This window comes from Lissotriton helveticus, chromosome 6 (assembly GCF_964261635.1).
Source record: "Lissotriton helveticus chromosome 6, aLisHel1.1, whole genome shotgun sequence".
In the NCBI taxonomy this organism is placed as follows: Eukaryota; Metazoa; Chordata; class Amphibia; order Caudata; family Salamandridae; genus Lissotriton; species Lissotriton helveticus.
In genome coordinates, this window is record NC_136067.1 from 359,231,377 (window position 1) to 359,248,205 (window position 16,829).

Here is a 16,829-nt window from a genome sequence, read left to right on the forward strand (position 1 = left end):
TGAGGAGAACTGCCTGGGCTGGGAAGGTTCTAGACGGTGAGGTTAGCTGATTGGCTGAGGCTACATTTTCATTTCTTTTTACATAATGAGGTAGATAGGCTGCTAAGTTTTGGGCCTAGTTGGGCCTTTATCCTTTTCTAGCCTACTACTAATGGTTTTAGGCACTGCTATTGTATATATATTTTTACCGTGGGACTCCCGCCTCGACGACGGGGAATGCTTCAGGCATGTGAATCTATGAAAGACACCAATACTGGATAACTGTAGTTACAGGTAAGTAACTTGTTTTCTATGTCTTCAGGTCTCCCACAACATTAGGAACTGTAACATCTGTCAAGAAACGGTTTAGAATAGGTTGAGGCATAGGAAGCTTGTGAAGTTTAGAGTCAAGCAAGGAGGGCTTGTTAAATGAAGAGGCAACTCCTGCGGAGTACTTTTTGTTCAGGAGAGGAAGGGGGAATGTAGATCACTTTCAGGCAAGTTGGGGTGACTTCACCCCCCTGCCTGAAAGCACTAGGTCTGTAATTTATTTTCCCCCAGGGGTTGGACTGCTTTTGAATCTCTGATGCATGATGTCAACATTGAGTTGATGTTGAGGAATACTAAGGTTTCTTGTGAAGTGAGCATTTATTGTTGAGGTTATTCTCAACATTGAGTGCCAAAATCCAGAGCTTTCTCTCACCGTATGGATCCAAAGGTCTTTGAGGAAAAAGAAATACTAGCATTTGTAAAGCGCAAAGCTACTTCCGGAGAGGTGCCCAGGCGCTGGGGGCCATCGAGAAAATTAAGCAAACTATTGCCCAGAGTCACAAGGTGCTGGGCTAACCGGTCACCTGCGCCAGGGATCGAACCGTAAGACCCCGTGTTCTGGGGTCAGCCGCCCTGGCTACTGGCACCACACCTCTTCCCTAATCAGGATCAAGCTCTTGTTTTCCTTCTAAAACTGTTATCATTTTACACTCATTCTGTATGATGCAGGCGATTAATAGACCCTTTGTCTCCCATGCCCACCACCAAAAAACATGCAACCTCCTCCTTTCATGCATGCAATGCCAGTGACTTTCCCAGTGCTACTACTTCCTCACCAACCCACAACAATGAAGAGAGGCCCATGTCATCCAAGCTTAACTACGTGATGTCAAGGACTAAAAATCCTTCCGCTAAGGCCCACCATGACCAACATTTGAGGGAAGGTCTATCAAAATAACACTGTACCACACATAGAGATGGCAGACACAGGCATGCAACTGAACTCCGTAGGGGAAACACCATTTTGCAGCAGGCGAATTGACGTTGGCGGGGGTAAAGGGGATGGCTCCCTAAGTGAGCAGACTCCGTTCTTTTTAGGTGATCTCTTAGAGGGGACATCATGATATTTCAGGAGATCACCATTAGTGCTGCAAAGGTATTGAATGTTGAGACAGTCACTCCTGAAGTTCAGATATTCGTCGTCTGCCTAACATTGAAAAACAGATAATAACAGGAACATTTTGCTCTTGTAGCTTCCTGACCTTCTAGAACCAGCAGCGGTCAGTTTTCACAAATTTTTTCAGTCACCCACTCAGTAGATTTCCTGGAATAGAACTACAGAGTGGCATAGGCCGACCAATACCTTGAATGGTCAAGTCTAGGAGAAAGTCCTGGACTTTTGTTGTCGCACAAATGATGAAACCCAAAAGATTAAGTTGGAGTCTAAAGCACTCAGATCTGAGAGATTAAGAGAGTTCCCTCTAAAACTAATACAGAAGGTTCAGACTGTGTTGGATAAGAATGCTCTTGCAGGCATCTAATCCAACTTTCTTGTCATGCATGAAAAATGGTGCAAAAGAATGATTGTTAGTTTCCCGATCTGAATAAAATTGAACATGGGGACAGGAATAAGAAAGTAGAGATGTTAGATCTTGCATCTGCAGATTTATGAAACACTTAATTGTGTATCCCAGTTTGTCCCGTACACAGACATGTCTGTAGCTACAAAAAAAAAGACTACCAGCGTCGCCTTAGTACTTTGGGTCAGAAGTGGCCTTAACCCTATTGAATATAAACACCTTCAATAAAATCTGTTTACAAAAACAAGAAAAGTGGCATTATCCCCATGACCAACTACTCAAACATTACAGGATTATTTACTCAAGTCCTAGGATTCCACATCAGGCAGACAACTTATCAGACTTTCCACCTGAAGACATTCAGTACTTGGAAACTGATTTAGATGCAAGGGTCGAAAGAGTGTTTACTTTAGAGAACACTTCTTGAATACAGAACAAGTGCCACCCCCTCTGAATAATATCTTACCCAGCAGTCAGGTGCAAATCTCAGTTTTGGGATCTAAGGCCTTGGGATGAAGTCTAGGACAGAAATGTTTGTTGCTATTATTGTCAGTAGGGTCATACAAAGGGGAAGGAAAATACTGGCCTTTTTAGTTCCAGCTTAACTGCATTGTCTGTTAACAGTTTTCTAAAATATAGAATTGTCGTTGAGTTCACTTAGTGGAGTAATACTCTCACCTCATGCTATTATCCGTTTAGTGTATCATTCCTCTATTCAAGAAATACTTTCACTGGAGTGCAAGAGGGACTATTTTTCACCTGGAAAGAACACTTAGGGCCATATGTATGAACACATTTTCCCATAGACACAGAATGGGTAAAACCCTTTGATACATCTGGCCCTAAGTCATCATGATGTGTGTCTCATTCACTTGCACAAACTGCACCTGAGACCTCTCCGGGAATCCTAGTCCAGTTGTGCTGTAGTGTAAAGAACTTGAAGCATAAAGATTTCGAGTGAGCAGCACATCCCAACAGTGCATTTCATGGTGGGTGGGAAGAAAACCCTGATGTAATGAGTCATATAGCAACAACTATCCAATGATAAAAAGATAGTCGTTGAGGTGCAATGGAAAGAATGTGGCATGGGTGTGTATGCTCTTATGATTCAAAAGAAGGTGGATACCAAGGGTAATAGGACAACAGTGTGCTGGAACTTAAAATAGTATATTTAGCTCTAACATCTCTTCTTCTGGTGATAACTTTTAATTTGGGTCTCTTACAAAATACTGCCACCAGCACCACCATCATGTGCTGTTTCAGGAGGCTGAAGTCCACGGAAGAAAAGCACATATGATCTTGCACTTGCTCCTAGTGAGTAACATCTTAATTGCTGGAGCCATCGTACAGGGTCTTAATACTCGAAACTAACCTACTCTGTCATCTACAAGGTGTATTAAACAATGAGGTTCTTGAAAATATCTTCTCAAAATCAGAATGACAGTAAGTTAATATAGTTGCAATGGAAGAAAATGAATAACACCACGATTCGCATAAAATAATTTCAAGTGCAATAGCCTTTGGTAGAGTAGTCAATTACATTTGTATGACTTCACCCCTCCCCCCCTCCAGTTTCCCTTGCTTCTGAACATGCCTTTGCCAGTGATTGATAAAAAATGGGGTTTCTGGTTGCTAGGGTATGCACCTAAGCCAGGCAGACCCCGCCACTCTAGTCAGAGTAAGGGAGTTGCATACCCAAGATAACCTCTGCTTACCCCCATGGTAGCTTGGCAGAGCAGGAAAGCATTTCCCAGGGGCAGTGTGTAAAGTGTTTGCACAACACACACACCCCAGTGACACAATAAATACACGACAAAAGAAACACCACACTGGATTATATATATGTTGCATTCGTCAAAAAATAAAAACCCTCACTGCACCAACAAATGCAACTTCTGAAATAATACTCATTATCCTGACACTGCAAGGCATAAGCAAAATAAATCAGAGTATACAATAAAGCAGTTGTGTTACTGGGAGAAAACACATGAAACACCAGGTATCGCCATCAGAACTAGTAACTCGTCACAAGCCGACTGGACTATGGAAACACCCTCTACGCCGGAACCACAGCCAAATTACAGAAAAAACTCCAACGCATTCAGAACTCCTCCGCCAGACTCATCCTAGACATACCCCGCCACAATCACATATCCGGTCACCTGAGAGACCTTCATTGGCTCCCCGTCAACAAGAGAATAACGTTCCGTCTCCTCACCCACGCACACAAAGCCCTCTACGACCTAGGACCCAAATACCTCAACACTCGCCTGACCTTTTACACCCCCACCCGCCAACTACGATCGTCCAATCAAGCCCTCGCCGCGATTCCACGCATCCGAAGAACCACCATGGGAGGAAGATCTTTCTCTTACTTAGCGGCCAAAACCTGGAACTCTCTCCCCACCCACCTCCGCCTTACACAGAACCACCTCTCCTTCAGAAAACAACTCAAAACTTGGCTATTTGATAAGTAGCAAACCCCCCCTTCCCCCCCCCCCCGCCCCAAGCGCCTTGAGACCCTCCAGGTTAGTAGTGCGCTATACAAATTCTGACTTGACTTGAGTAAACACCATAAACACGTCAGCAACAATAACACCATACAGGCCAGGACCCCTGCACTCTTATTAGCTGGGTTACGGCTGTAATCCTTGTGAGCCTCGTTGTAAAAGAACCGATGGCTTGCGGATGTAACACGTATTCCGCAGGAGAACCTGCACGCCTGCTACCGGGGATACAATAATTGCAGAGATTTCCCCAACCTGCTTAGCTTCTCCCTGGCAGTTCCATGTAGTGCTCAGGGTCCTCTACGTTCCACCCTCTAAAATTCCACAGACTAAACAGCCCGACAATCCCGAAGAGACTGGTGAAAGGAGGGGGGGACACCAACGGTAGAACACCATGGAGAGACCTCATCTGCTCTCCCTCAGTTGAAACACAAGTCGCGGCTGCACCCAAGGACTGCTGTGCAGCTGCCCACACACACTCCTGCTCGTCCCAAGGTCCTTGTAGGCCTCTTCTGACCTAGGAGATGGCATCTGTCGGAGGAGGGGCACTCCGCTGCTCGAGGAACAGGTTTATTTCCTGGGCAATCGGTAAGGAATGCTGTGACTTGCGCTAGTCGAGAGCGATCCTCCTACAAAGGTGACGGCAGCAAGAAAGGTCCCGGGGGCCTTATAAGACAACCTCACACTGTGCTATGCTGCCCTCTTCAAAGGGGAGCAGTGCTGATAATATAACCAGCACCAAACTGGTTGTGTGAAGAGAAGGCACCCACCACATGCTTCTCTTTAATATAAACTGAAATCCAAAAATGAAGTGCTTGGCACACACCGGGGCAAGCGAAGAGCAATCCTGGTCCCTCTCTGGCTGAAATGGAGGCGCTCAGACTGCACTTGTTAGATCCACAAGACTCTATTTATAGCACTCATGATGTGCTGATAAACCAGGAGCAGTCCACAGGGCTCACTATGCACTAGACTGGCAAGGACAAGGAGCCTGAACAGCCCTCCTTGGAATGCACTGTGGGGCACACAAGCAGGAGAGTAGGCAACAGGCCAGCACACGTGATCCTTGCAGGCAAAGAGGCAGTCCTTCCAGCAGGTCAGCACAATAAAGCAGAGTCCAAGTGGTGGTTTTCCTGGCAGCATAGCAATCCTCTGGTGCCTTTATGTATAGCCAGCAGCGTCTGGTTACAAGTTCCACGCAGTGTCTAAAATCATGGGGTCAGAGTGCCTGTATTTATACTCAAAATGTATTTAATTTGGAGGTAGCTTCAAAAGAATTTTAGAAGTGCACAACACCTGCACAACACCCTCACAACACCCTCCTTTCGACTCCAGCCCTGGCACCATACATCAGTTCGGGATAAAACAGTACTTTGGTGAGGGCTGGACCTATCCTTTTCAAATCTAAGTGTGCCCCACCTCCCTCTCTCCTAGCCCAGGAAGACTATTAGTATGCAAATGGACACAGACATGTCACCTGTCTCACCACTGCCCTTCCTTTGTTGTGGCTGTCTGGAAAGTACGTACAAGCCCAGTTGTCACTTTACCCTAGATGGGATTTGGAGTCAGCCTGCACAGCACCGAGTCATAAGCACACAGAAATGCCCACTTCCTAAAAGTGGCATTTCTCCAATAGTAATAAAAAAATCCACTTTCACATATAAGCAGGATTTATCACCACTATTTCAAAGATACCAAACATGGCAACGCTACTCCGATCAGAAATTGCCACTGAAAACTTATCAGGGAATTCCCAATGCAAGCCTGTTGCAACCCTGACATGCCACGCAATGAAGGCACATGTCCTTAACTTTTACCTACACTGCACCCTGTCCATAGGGCTATTTACAGCCCACCTTAGGGGAGATCTATATGAAGTAAAAGGGGGGTTTCAGGCTTAAATGCCAAGTCACTGTGGCAGTAATCTGTGCATGCAGGCCTTACAGAGGCCTGAGACAGGTTTAAAAGGCTACTTCTGAGGGTGGCGCAAGCAACGCTACAGGCCCGCTAGTAGCATTTAATTTACAGGCCCTGGGTATAATGAATACCACTGTACAAGGGGCTTACAGATAGATTAAATATGGCAAACAGGTGCAAGCCAATCTTACCATGTTTAAAGGAGAGAGCATGTGCACTCTGGGCACTTTACCACTGATATTCAGTGCTAGAGTCCTAAAGCCAACAAACACAGGTCAGACAAACTACATGAGGAAGGCAAAAAGTTTGGGGACAATCCTGCAACTAGGTCCAGGTCCAAGAGTGATGCATTCATATCTCATGCAGCTTTCTGACTGACTTTTGTGAGTTGTGGTATTTAGATTTCCTCCAGTTTCTGCTCTCCCACACAGGAGAGGAATCCTAGATCTCACCATGAAAAATGAAATTCGTGACTAACTGGGCAAGAGTTGCTTTAAAAGGAAAGTCCATCGGCCCCAGACTCTCTCAGAATAGATGATTGGATAAATTCTCCTTGAAGGCAGTCTTACAGCAGTAAACCACACTAACATACACTTTTAAAAAAAAACTGTCTTTTTGTTTTGTTAGAAAAGCAGGTTCTTTCTTCTATGTACTAGACACTTGGTAGAATCTTCTGGTGCACATGGATCCCTAACTTAAAAACAAAGAGTGTCTGATGGATAATATATTCATGCAACATTTGTTAATCTCTGGAAACCATTTTCAGTTGACATCACGGATGCATAATATAGCTATTGTGCACCTATAATATTGCTTCAAGTTTTGGCGTGTATACATACACATACATACATACATAGAGGAACTTGTCCCGTCGACATCAGAGTAATTTACAAGAGAAGCAGACATTGCCCGTTTTAAGAAGCAGGGAGCTTGTGACTTTCTCAAGATGTTAATCAGAGTCCATCATTCAGACCTAGTTCCCCAGTCCCAATGTTGACACCTCCTACAACCCTGGCTTCATTCCTTTTATCCACCTGTTCCAGCCACGAGCACCTCAGATTCTCGTAGGAGACTTATGCAGTTATTTAGCAAATCTGCTCTTAATTTAAATGGAGTTTTATTGTCACCTCTGACGTTTTCTAGATGCAAGAGTCGCATTAGCCGTTCTTTGTTGTACCTGGTTTTAGAAGATTCCAGCTATGATGCTCCCAAGATGCCATCACCAGATACTTAGATGAAACAAGCCTCAAAATAATGTTTCTCTAGTACCAGTGCCCACTGAATCTAGAGCCAGTGTAATTATAGCACAGAGCTAGGGAATTGTTCTACATCTAGCTTATGCTAGACATATAAACAGACGAGGTGAAATTGTAGCAAGTTCCACTCAAGATGCACTAACCCGATCACTCTAGAAAATAATTATCTGCAAACTCACACCTTTTCCCGGTTTGTCTTTACTGTGCATTCAAAAGCTTTAATTATCAACTCATGAATGTATACATTTTATAAAAGGCCTTCAGCTGCACATGCTGTTGTTAAATGTGTCGGTGCTCTTCTCTGCCTTTGAAGGTGCGGTTTATGCAGTATTAACATTTTTCCAGATGAGTCCCAAACATATGCGTATGCAAATTTTCTATGAGGACCCTTTCTGATTACCCGCAAAAAAGAATAACTAATATAAAAAACCACAATGGTTATGATGCTCCAGAATACTGTTGAGATTGTAATAGTTTAGAGGTAGCTGGTCTATTCAGTTACTAATACGGAGGTGTGAGTTGGTCATTGCATAGTAAACAGCAGTGTTTTTAAGGGCATCAAGAGGGATGTATCCTGTGTTAAATCTAGATTGTGGACATGTAAATATGTTGCTAGAAGCAGTCTTAAAATTGTCAAGAAAGTAGTGCTGTTTATTCTATATCATGCTGAACTGCACGGGATGGTGGTGGCGTAGTAAAATGGCTCGAAAAGAAAAAACGGGAATGGGGTGAGCTGAAAGTACACTATTGGTTAATCCCAAATGCAGTAGTATGTTAGAAGCTGGGCATGAGAATCAGAGCTTCTTTAAGCAGCAGAAGAAAAAGAGTCTTTTGAACCAGCATTCTTTGTTATGAATGACCAGCCTAGAAAAACATGGCGGCCAGCAAAATTTCCTCAACGATTGCCTTTGAGAGAATAAAATGGTCATTTACCAAAAATACTCATAGATCTTGGCATTCCTGATCTAAAGATCATTAATACACAATATCTGAAGACCTGGTTCTTCTTATTGAAGTCAGTTAAAAGAAATGTCTATTGCATTAGATTTTGGAGCAATCTGAATTACTAAGAAAATCTGTTGGCCCACCAAGGCGCCAAAGCAGAGAGGGTGTGTCCTATGCAGTAATAAATGTTTAGTTCTCCGGTTCCTGGAATTAAGTAGCCGACTTAAAAATTTGTGTGCTAATACTCGCAGTAAGGGTATACAAAGGGTAAGGAAAATACTGTCGTTTTTAGGTCCGGCTTACCTGCATTGCTGTGTGTATTGCCTGTTAACAATTCTTTAAAATATAGATTGGTCTTTGACTTCACTTAGTGGAGTAAAACTCTCTCACGTTATTATCAGTTTGGTGTAGCATTCCGCCATTCAGCAAATACTTTCACTGGAGTGCAAGAGGGACTATTTTGCATCTGGGATGATCACTGAATTATCACCCGGTGTGTCACATTCACGTCTTTATCTCTGCCATGCAATCTACATATAAGAAAAACATCTTTTTTCAATATAGTTTTCTGAGCATTGGCAAAGGCAAAGCGCAAGGTATGGATGTTATGAACAGCATTTGTGCATGCAGCTTGTGAACAGCATTTGCAAATACCTGTGTTTACGTGTGGTGACACATTTAAGCCATGCCTATGGGCTTTGCCAGTGAATGCTCTACAGGGGGTAACCCAGGATAAAAAGCTGCCTGTGTGCTCAGATGATCAAAGGGCTGCTTCTCCTAGTCTCTGAACTAGAATGCTTGTTCTTTCGCTGTGTACTTCTCACCATAGTTTTGGAATTATTGAGTATGTTATAAAGTTTTTTAAAATACAGCAGGAAAACTCATTTTCTGGATTACATGTGACCTGTGTCTCACGGAAGCATGCACGTGGAAGCGTTTCTGTGTGACAAAACCTGTGTGAGATGTTTATTTTGGGTATTAGCGCTATTTTACAAAACGTGTGCACATTTAGCATTTTGAAACTTGCTCCTTTAAGGAGATGTAAGAAATAAAGTGGGGGGAGGGGGCTAGGGGTTCGAGAAGAGGATAACTCAAAATCCTTGGCCCATTTGAGTTTCAGTCCTGAAAGCCACTAATTTAAAAATAAAAAAATATAACAGCAAGAGACAGTATTTGGTACTTCATATTTCCAATTCAGTAACTTTACTTGTAAGGGAAGTCAAAAAGGTTTATGCAGAGAGATCACAAGTCTGTTTTTAAATGCTAAATCTGCATTGCGGCTACATTAGTTGAACTGGATCAACAAAAGTTGGTTGTAAAATGTGTTTAACCTGTTTTGTGGCTGGAAGTCTCTGCATCAACCACCTTTCAGACCCAATCATTGTTTTTGTTCTAACAGTAACACAATTTTTATTATCTTTCTTTTCAGCTAACTGCCTTCTGTGAATGCAGTCTCCAATTAAGATGAATCATTTTCTTCCTGCTCAAAAAAAGACTGAAAAACATAAGATATCCCCAAATGTATAAAATCTATATTTTAACCTAAGAGACTGTGCTATATATATTGGAGGTTTACAAAAGTGTTTGATGCAATATAGAAATACTAATCCTGAAGAGTGGCCTAGAGTCCCTATGGGAAACTGATCCGACTGGGAGTGAATGGGATTGGCACACCGACACCTCGGGTAGCCCTTGCAAAGGTTTGCACGGCGAAAAGCTCTTGGCAGAAATTTACACTACAGCCGGTGAAAGGATTCAGAAGAGTGCGAATCAGGACCGACAATGTTGCCTGGTTTCAACCTTCACAAGGGATGCCGCCGGCCCAGAAGGACAACTGGTCGGAAGGATCTGGAGGAACAGTCCACCAAGCCAGAACAGAGGGCATCTCCAAGAAGTGACCATTATACTGTGTATATATTTATATTGTACTGTAATACTGCAAAAAGGGTTTTGAGAACTTCACACTTTATTTTTATACACCGTATTGGATACCATTTCTTACTGCAGTGGCAAGTATGCACTTGTAAAAAGCCATAATGTTGAACAGATTATATATGGATCCTGTATCAGTGCTGTGTTTTTGCTCAGCAGCTACAGTAGTATAAGGAAAAAAGTTGAAGTATATCAATTACACCAATTTATTTTTTTTATGAGATTTTTTTGGGTTTTGTTTTTTTTTTGTTCATTTTTGCTTGTGTTCCTATCCTGATGCCTTAATTTAATTTTCAAGGTCTTCGCCCATTCCATAAGAAAGTAACCAGCTCCCAGGGTATACATTTGTTTTTGTTCAGGGGAAGGAGGAGAAGGAAATTATTAGTGCACTATTTTTACACTCAATAGACATTGTTGTCTGCCTGATTTGAATGTATCGCACAACGTTTAGGAGGAAACAAGCTGTATCTGTTACAGGAATATCAGTCTGCATTGGAATTACTATAACCTCTTAAGACTATATTTAATTATCAATCCAGCCCTTGTTCAGACATCCGCGTTACTCACTGAATTTATATCACGCTCAGTAAGTGCTATGGACTTTCGTTTGCCTTGTTTTTGTGTACTATTCTAGATGTGTTTTTATTTCTTTAAAGAAAACATCTGTGACTATTTTTACATTTTCACAGCACATATACAAGGAATGTCACACAAGTAAACATACTGTAGATGTATTTTAAAATTGTTTGCTGCGGTTCCCGACACCTAGCTGTAGGCATAGAAAGAAACCTCACTAGCTTGTTTATCGAATTTACAGCTGAGAACGGAGAGCCTCCAAAGCACTCAGAATTCTTCTTTTTTTTACATGGTCTTATACAAAAAATAATATAATTTATGTGGGCTCATTCATTCATAAGTATCCCAGAAAATGCATGTTTTATACAGCTACAGTATGCTAAAATGTTACACATATCGACAATAAATGAAAACATGTAGCCTCCTTTTTAGTATTTTATTTATGTGTTGCTCCTATTGGAATTGCTTGTATAGTTTCATGAAGCGCTTAACGATGAGAACCCTGGGAATGCAACAAACTGCTCAGTTGTAAATTTGTTGTAACTGCCCTCTATCTTTTGGTCCCTTAGATGCATACATTTAGTAGTATATGGTTCTGGATATACCGCCTACATTTGCCATAACAATCCTAATTGATATTTTCTTCTACCACATTCTTCTTTTGAAATATCTCCACTGAATGCAGAAGCTATCCTATAAATCAAAAGATGCAAGGTGGTGGCATATATTACCGAAGATGCTTGCAGCATTGTTGATATAGGTAAAAGTTGTATTCTCCATCAATTATTACCTTATTGTAGCACTTTATGGATACTGCGCTGCACATCTTCTTGCTCTTTACTGTATTTTTCCTTCTGATTTATAGAAGATGTGATTCTCCTGACTATTCAGGTTTCATAAACTGTATGCAATGCACTTGCAGAATTTGTTCTTGTTCCCCATTCATTCTGTATGCCTTGTCTATGTACTGACGATGCGTGCCAGCTAATCAGCCTTCTGGCATTAGAAGGATAGGGTGTCTAGTGATAGAGTGAGAAAAATAACCTAGACCGCTTTACAGTCTTCCTGAATAATTTATCAATTAAATATCAGCTATAAATAGATGCTGGAAATTCAATAATTTATCTAGAGTATGAGGTCTGAAAATACACACATTTACATCTCAATTACATGTTTTTCAATTAGACTATATGTTTAGTAACTCAGTCAAGCAAAAGCTTCTTATTTATTAACTTGGGCTGCACATAGAAGAACTACGTCTAGGTAGCATGAGAGCCAGCAGTAGCCCACAGGCTCGTCATTGGAGAAGCCTGGTTTAGGGGATTGAAACTAGATAGCTCAGCCAACAGTGGTCTAGGGCAATGGTCTTTTCTTGACATGCCATGTGATCAGGTGATCAGTTCTTAGCTGCCAATTTTATATCATCAGGACCAGTTTTATTCATCTGCAAGACTGCCAATACTTGCTCTACCAGAGTTCTTTCTGAACAATATTCAATACGTAACACCAACTAAATATAGCAGCCTTAGAACTAGTGGGCGTGAGAAGCCTAAATGTGTTGCTTATTGCAAGGCCTCCCCAGCCTAACCTTTCTGCAGCTGTACTTGCTGAGATGCTTGACTCCTACTTCTGTGGTATTAAGGTGGGAAAGGGACCAAACACCTAGCTTTCAGCAAGAGTCACTGAGGTGCATTCCAACCATGTCTGGCCCTTCTTTTAGGTGAGAGACATGATTCACACCCTTGCTACAGACCCTGTCTATGTGAAGCTCTACAAGTTATTACCAATACTTTACAAAACCCTCGAATACATGAGGGGATGTTTCTGTTTTCATGGGTGTTATTGTGACAATATATAAGCCAGTTTCTCAATCCATTTCTGGATCTAAAAACCCGTTTACACCATCTACATGTTTAGGTGGCCCTGGAATTGTGCCTTAGTCCAACGATCGCTGTATGGGTGCCCTGTAGACATCTACTGATCAGCCCTGTTCAAAAAACTAAATGGAAGGTCCTGGTCTATAACTTCAGCCCCAGCGGCTGCTGAGAGACAAACAGTATATGACTAAGCTCTCAGCCTGCAAACTTTTACCTCAGTCGCTCTAACCTCATCAGTGCATAAGCAACCCTTAAATTGTGTCATTTACACCACAGTATTGCCATCAAGCATTTCTGACTTTAAGGTGGCATTAAAAACTAGAGAACAAAATCTTTTATGTATTTTCATTTTGAAAGTGTGTATTATTAAATACTTATGCATTGATAATAGCCTTTTTTATTTTGCAATGCCAAACATTTGCAAAGTGGCAGTCCTTCCTAGCAGCACAGCAGTCCTTCTGGCAATGTGCAGATGGAGAGCCAGCAGAGTCTGGTTATTAGCACCTTGTAGTTTCTGATTAGATGGGTTCACGGACCCTGTACTTCTACCCGAAAGTGCCTTTGATGTAGGAGAGAGACTTCAGAAGAAGTCTAAAGTGCACAGGTCCCCTTTCAGTCCAGTCCTCTCTGCCAGCCTAGCTATGGGGGGAGGGGGGTTGTTGAGTAAATCAGCCCTTTGTTTGGAGACAGGACACTACCTATTCAACTAAAATGCTACCTCCTCTCCTCCCTCCTGCCCAGGATGATCCATTAGTATGCAGATGCGGTTGGGTGTCCTGTGTTGTGGCTGTCCAGAGGGAATGCACAAATGTAGCTGTCACTTAGCCCAGACGTGTATTTGAGACAGGCTGTCAGGCACACAAGTGCAGTAAATATTCCACTTTCTAAAAGGGGCATTTCTAAAATAGTAAAGTTAAACACAACCTCACCAGTAATTAGTATGTATCCGTGCCATTCCAAACATATGAAACATATAGAAGCTACTCCTCTCTGATCAGGAAATACAGTTTAAAAGATTAAGGATTTCCCAAAGCTACCCTATGAGAGGGGTAGGCCTCACAGTAGTGAAACACGAAATAGGCTGTTTGTCACTATCAGGACATGTAAAACATAAAGATACATGCCCTACCTTTACTTGCACATCATCCTGTCCTTATGGCTACCTAGGGCCTACCTTAAGAGTGACATATGTAATTAAAAGGGATGTTTAAGGCTAGGCAAGTCGTTTTTAAATGGCAAGTAATTTTTAAATGTCAAATTGAAATGGCAGTAATTTGCGCACACAGACCATGCAGGGCAGGCCTGAGACAGGTTTGAAAGGCTACTTCTGTGGTGGCACAATCAGTCCTGCAGCCCACTAGTAGCATTTAACCTGCATGCCCTGAGCATATAGTATTCCACTTTACAAGGGACGTATAAGTAATTAAATATGTCAATCATGTGCACACCAATGACACATGCTTAGGAAAGTAGCACATGCACATTAGCACTGATTAGCAGTGGTAAAGTGCTCACAGTCCAAAGGCCAACAGAAATAAGGTCAGAAAAAGAGGAGGAAGGCAAATGTTTTGGGGTAACCCTGCTATAAGGGCTCTTTCCAGCATGACACCCCCCAGCCTAAAGCCAGGGTAGTTTAATCAATACCTTGATGAAGTTCCCTGCTTAGGGCAATAGAACTTATACAATGGCCCACTACTGCAGAAGTACTTGCCATGTCTACGCCTTTCTGACCCAGGGGGATCCCTCTGTCTATGCTCCTAGGGGGCCACAAAGCTAAATAAGTGTGGTGGCCCGTTCCACCCCTGGGGTCTGACTTCTGTTCTCACCCCAGGGAAAATTCTGTCCAAAAGGACAGCAACCACCAGAGACCACTGAAAGTTGTCAGGATGAAGAGCCTTGCCACAAGCCATTCAGAGCTCTATCCTCTGGGGTTTCCCAGAGTGGGATGCCTTAGCCTTAGGTGCATTGCATGCTTTCTCCTCTCTCCCCCCACCAGTTTAGGCTTGCTGTCCTGCAACTGGTCTTTCAACACAGGGTCTGTACCCTCGGGTTGAATAGAGGCCAGGGGTAAGTCCCTCTTCCCCCTGCCTTTCCATCTGTGCTTCTGCAACCTCCATTTAGGAGTGGTAGTGCCAGAAAGCTGAACTGTAAGGGTGCTTGTAGCAGCCGCTCTGCCTAGTTTGTCCACCAGTTCAAGGGTGATGTCCTGAAACTGGTTGCACGGTTTCACTTCGAAATATCATCTGCTGTGAAATGAGGCATGCTCTAAATAGCGCTACTGCTCCCTGGACTTGCCAGTCCTTAGATCCCCAGACTGATTTCAAGTCTATAGTATCCTTCCATAGGTCATAACCTTGTTCAGACAATTGGGCAATAAAGTAAGCAAAGTAATTCTATTTGGTGTTAGCATAATTTTCAGTGCCGATGTTGGTGTAACCTTCTAATAATCGGGTCAGGTCTGTGGTGTTAAACCCTGAAAAGTATGAACATTTCTGTGCAAAGGTTTGTGAACTACTCTTTGGTGGTGTAGGGCAATGCTCCCATTGATGGTATTCATAAACCTTTCTAGGTGAAATAGATTTGTGCAAAAAATAATGAACATAATGTTAGCCTCCATGTTTTTAATGAAATCCAGATTCTCTGGTCATGCTAATAGGAGAATCGCAATTTCCTTATAACATTTCAGTATTCGGAAATGCTGCAGTTTTTTCTAAATCAGACAACATGTTATTAACAGTTTCAGTGTCCCAATCACCAGAAAAAGTACTGGTGGTAATATCACTTAATGACATTTCAAATAAATGAGGAATTTTTAAAAGTTTGGTCGGGCCGAATATATCAAAATCAACCTTGTCCCATACTATACCGTCTGGTATAGGAACTGCTGTAATGTTCACTGATGACAAGCCTCTTTGTTCACGGTGTGATGATTGAAGTGGCTTTATAATCAAGTTGACTTTTTGGGCTGTAGAGCTTTGCTGAAGATATCGTCCATTAATAAGCATGCTACAAGTTATTACTAAGCCTAGCCAGAAAAGAAAACACAGTATCCCAGTAATTACCCAGAGTTCCACCCAAGGCGATACCAGGTATGTCTTTTGAAGAAAATGAAGAAAGTTCCTAATTTGTAGCTTGATTGTTTTTTGGGCTGGCGTCGATTCCAGTTCACTTGGATCCAAAGAAAAGTTATCAAAGTTTATGAAGTAGCCAGAAGAATTTCTATCAATTGTTGGAATTGCATCGGGATTTGTTGAAATTATGTTTTGCTCTCGTCGAGGCATGTTGATGTAGATGTCTGTATTTGGTCTAATTGTAACTTGGGTGTTGCTTTGAGTTTGATTTTGAAGTTCAGGTTCAAGGGGAACGAGTTCCATAGCATTGTTGCTTGGTCCTTCATTCTGTACAGGTAGCTCCTCAAACGTGAGGAGTCTTTCTGTTTGAACTTATTGGATTTTAGCGAGAGGAGGGCGTCTGCTACTGTGGAGTCCATGAGGCCGACTGTTCAGTATTGGCCAAATAGTGTGGTTTGATTAGGTCAATTGAGACAAATCTTTTCTCCTTCTTCCCGGCAAGAGGCGGCAGAAGTACAGTTCTTGTTCCTTGTACTGCTAGGACCGGTACAGGCTGTCTGTAGGGAGGCCTGAATTATTTCTTGTCTGCTTTTTTTTCTCCTACCAGATCCCCGACTTTTGGGATCCAGACAGGTCTTGCCGCGACTGCCATGACTTTCCCAGTGGAGGTCTGTTTTGAGAGGACGTTACTTTGTCTTGTCCTGGATTCATTTAGATCCTGTAAAACAGTCAAACGATCATGGATATGAAACGTTTTTCCATCCGCCACTGTGACTTCACAATCAGGATCAGATACCAACATTCTCGTCCCAAATATGACCTCATATAAATTGACACCCCCTAGAGAACTTCTTGGCTGGTTATTGAGGGCCCTCTGTACCCCATATAAGTGATTGACCCAACTACCGCCCTTGCCTAA

The 16,829-nt window shown here is 42.4% G+C and overlaps 1 protein-coding gene across 2 annotated transcripts in view; it reads left to right on the plus strand.

Annotated features, from left to right (window-relative positions):
* ROCK2 (Rho associated coiled-coil containing protein kinase 2) overlaps positions 1-11,386 on the plus strand; it is a 663,375-nt gene extending 651,989 nt beyond the window's left edge. For both annotated transcript variants that reach the window (XM_078647798.1, XM_078647799.1), the window contains one exon: positions 9,884-11,386. Coding sequence is in view for 1 of the 2 variants with exons in the window: in XM_078647799.1 (XP_078503925.1) it covers positions 9,884-9,887 (4 nt within the window). In the remaining variant the exon portion in view is untranslated. The remainder of the gene's footprint in view (positions 1-9,883) is intronic.
* Positions 11,387-16,829: the final 5,443 nt, after the last annotated feature.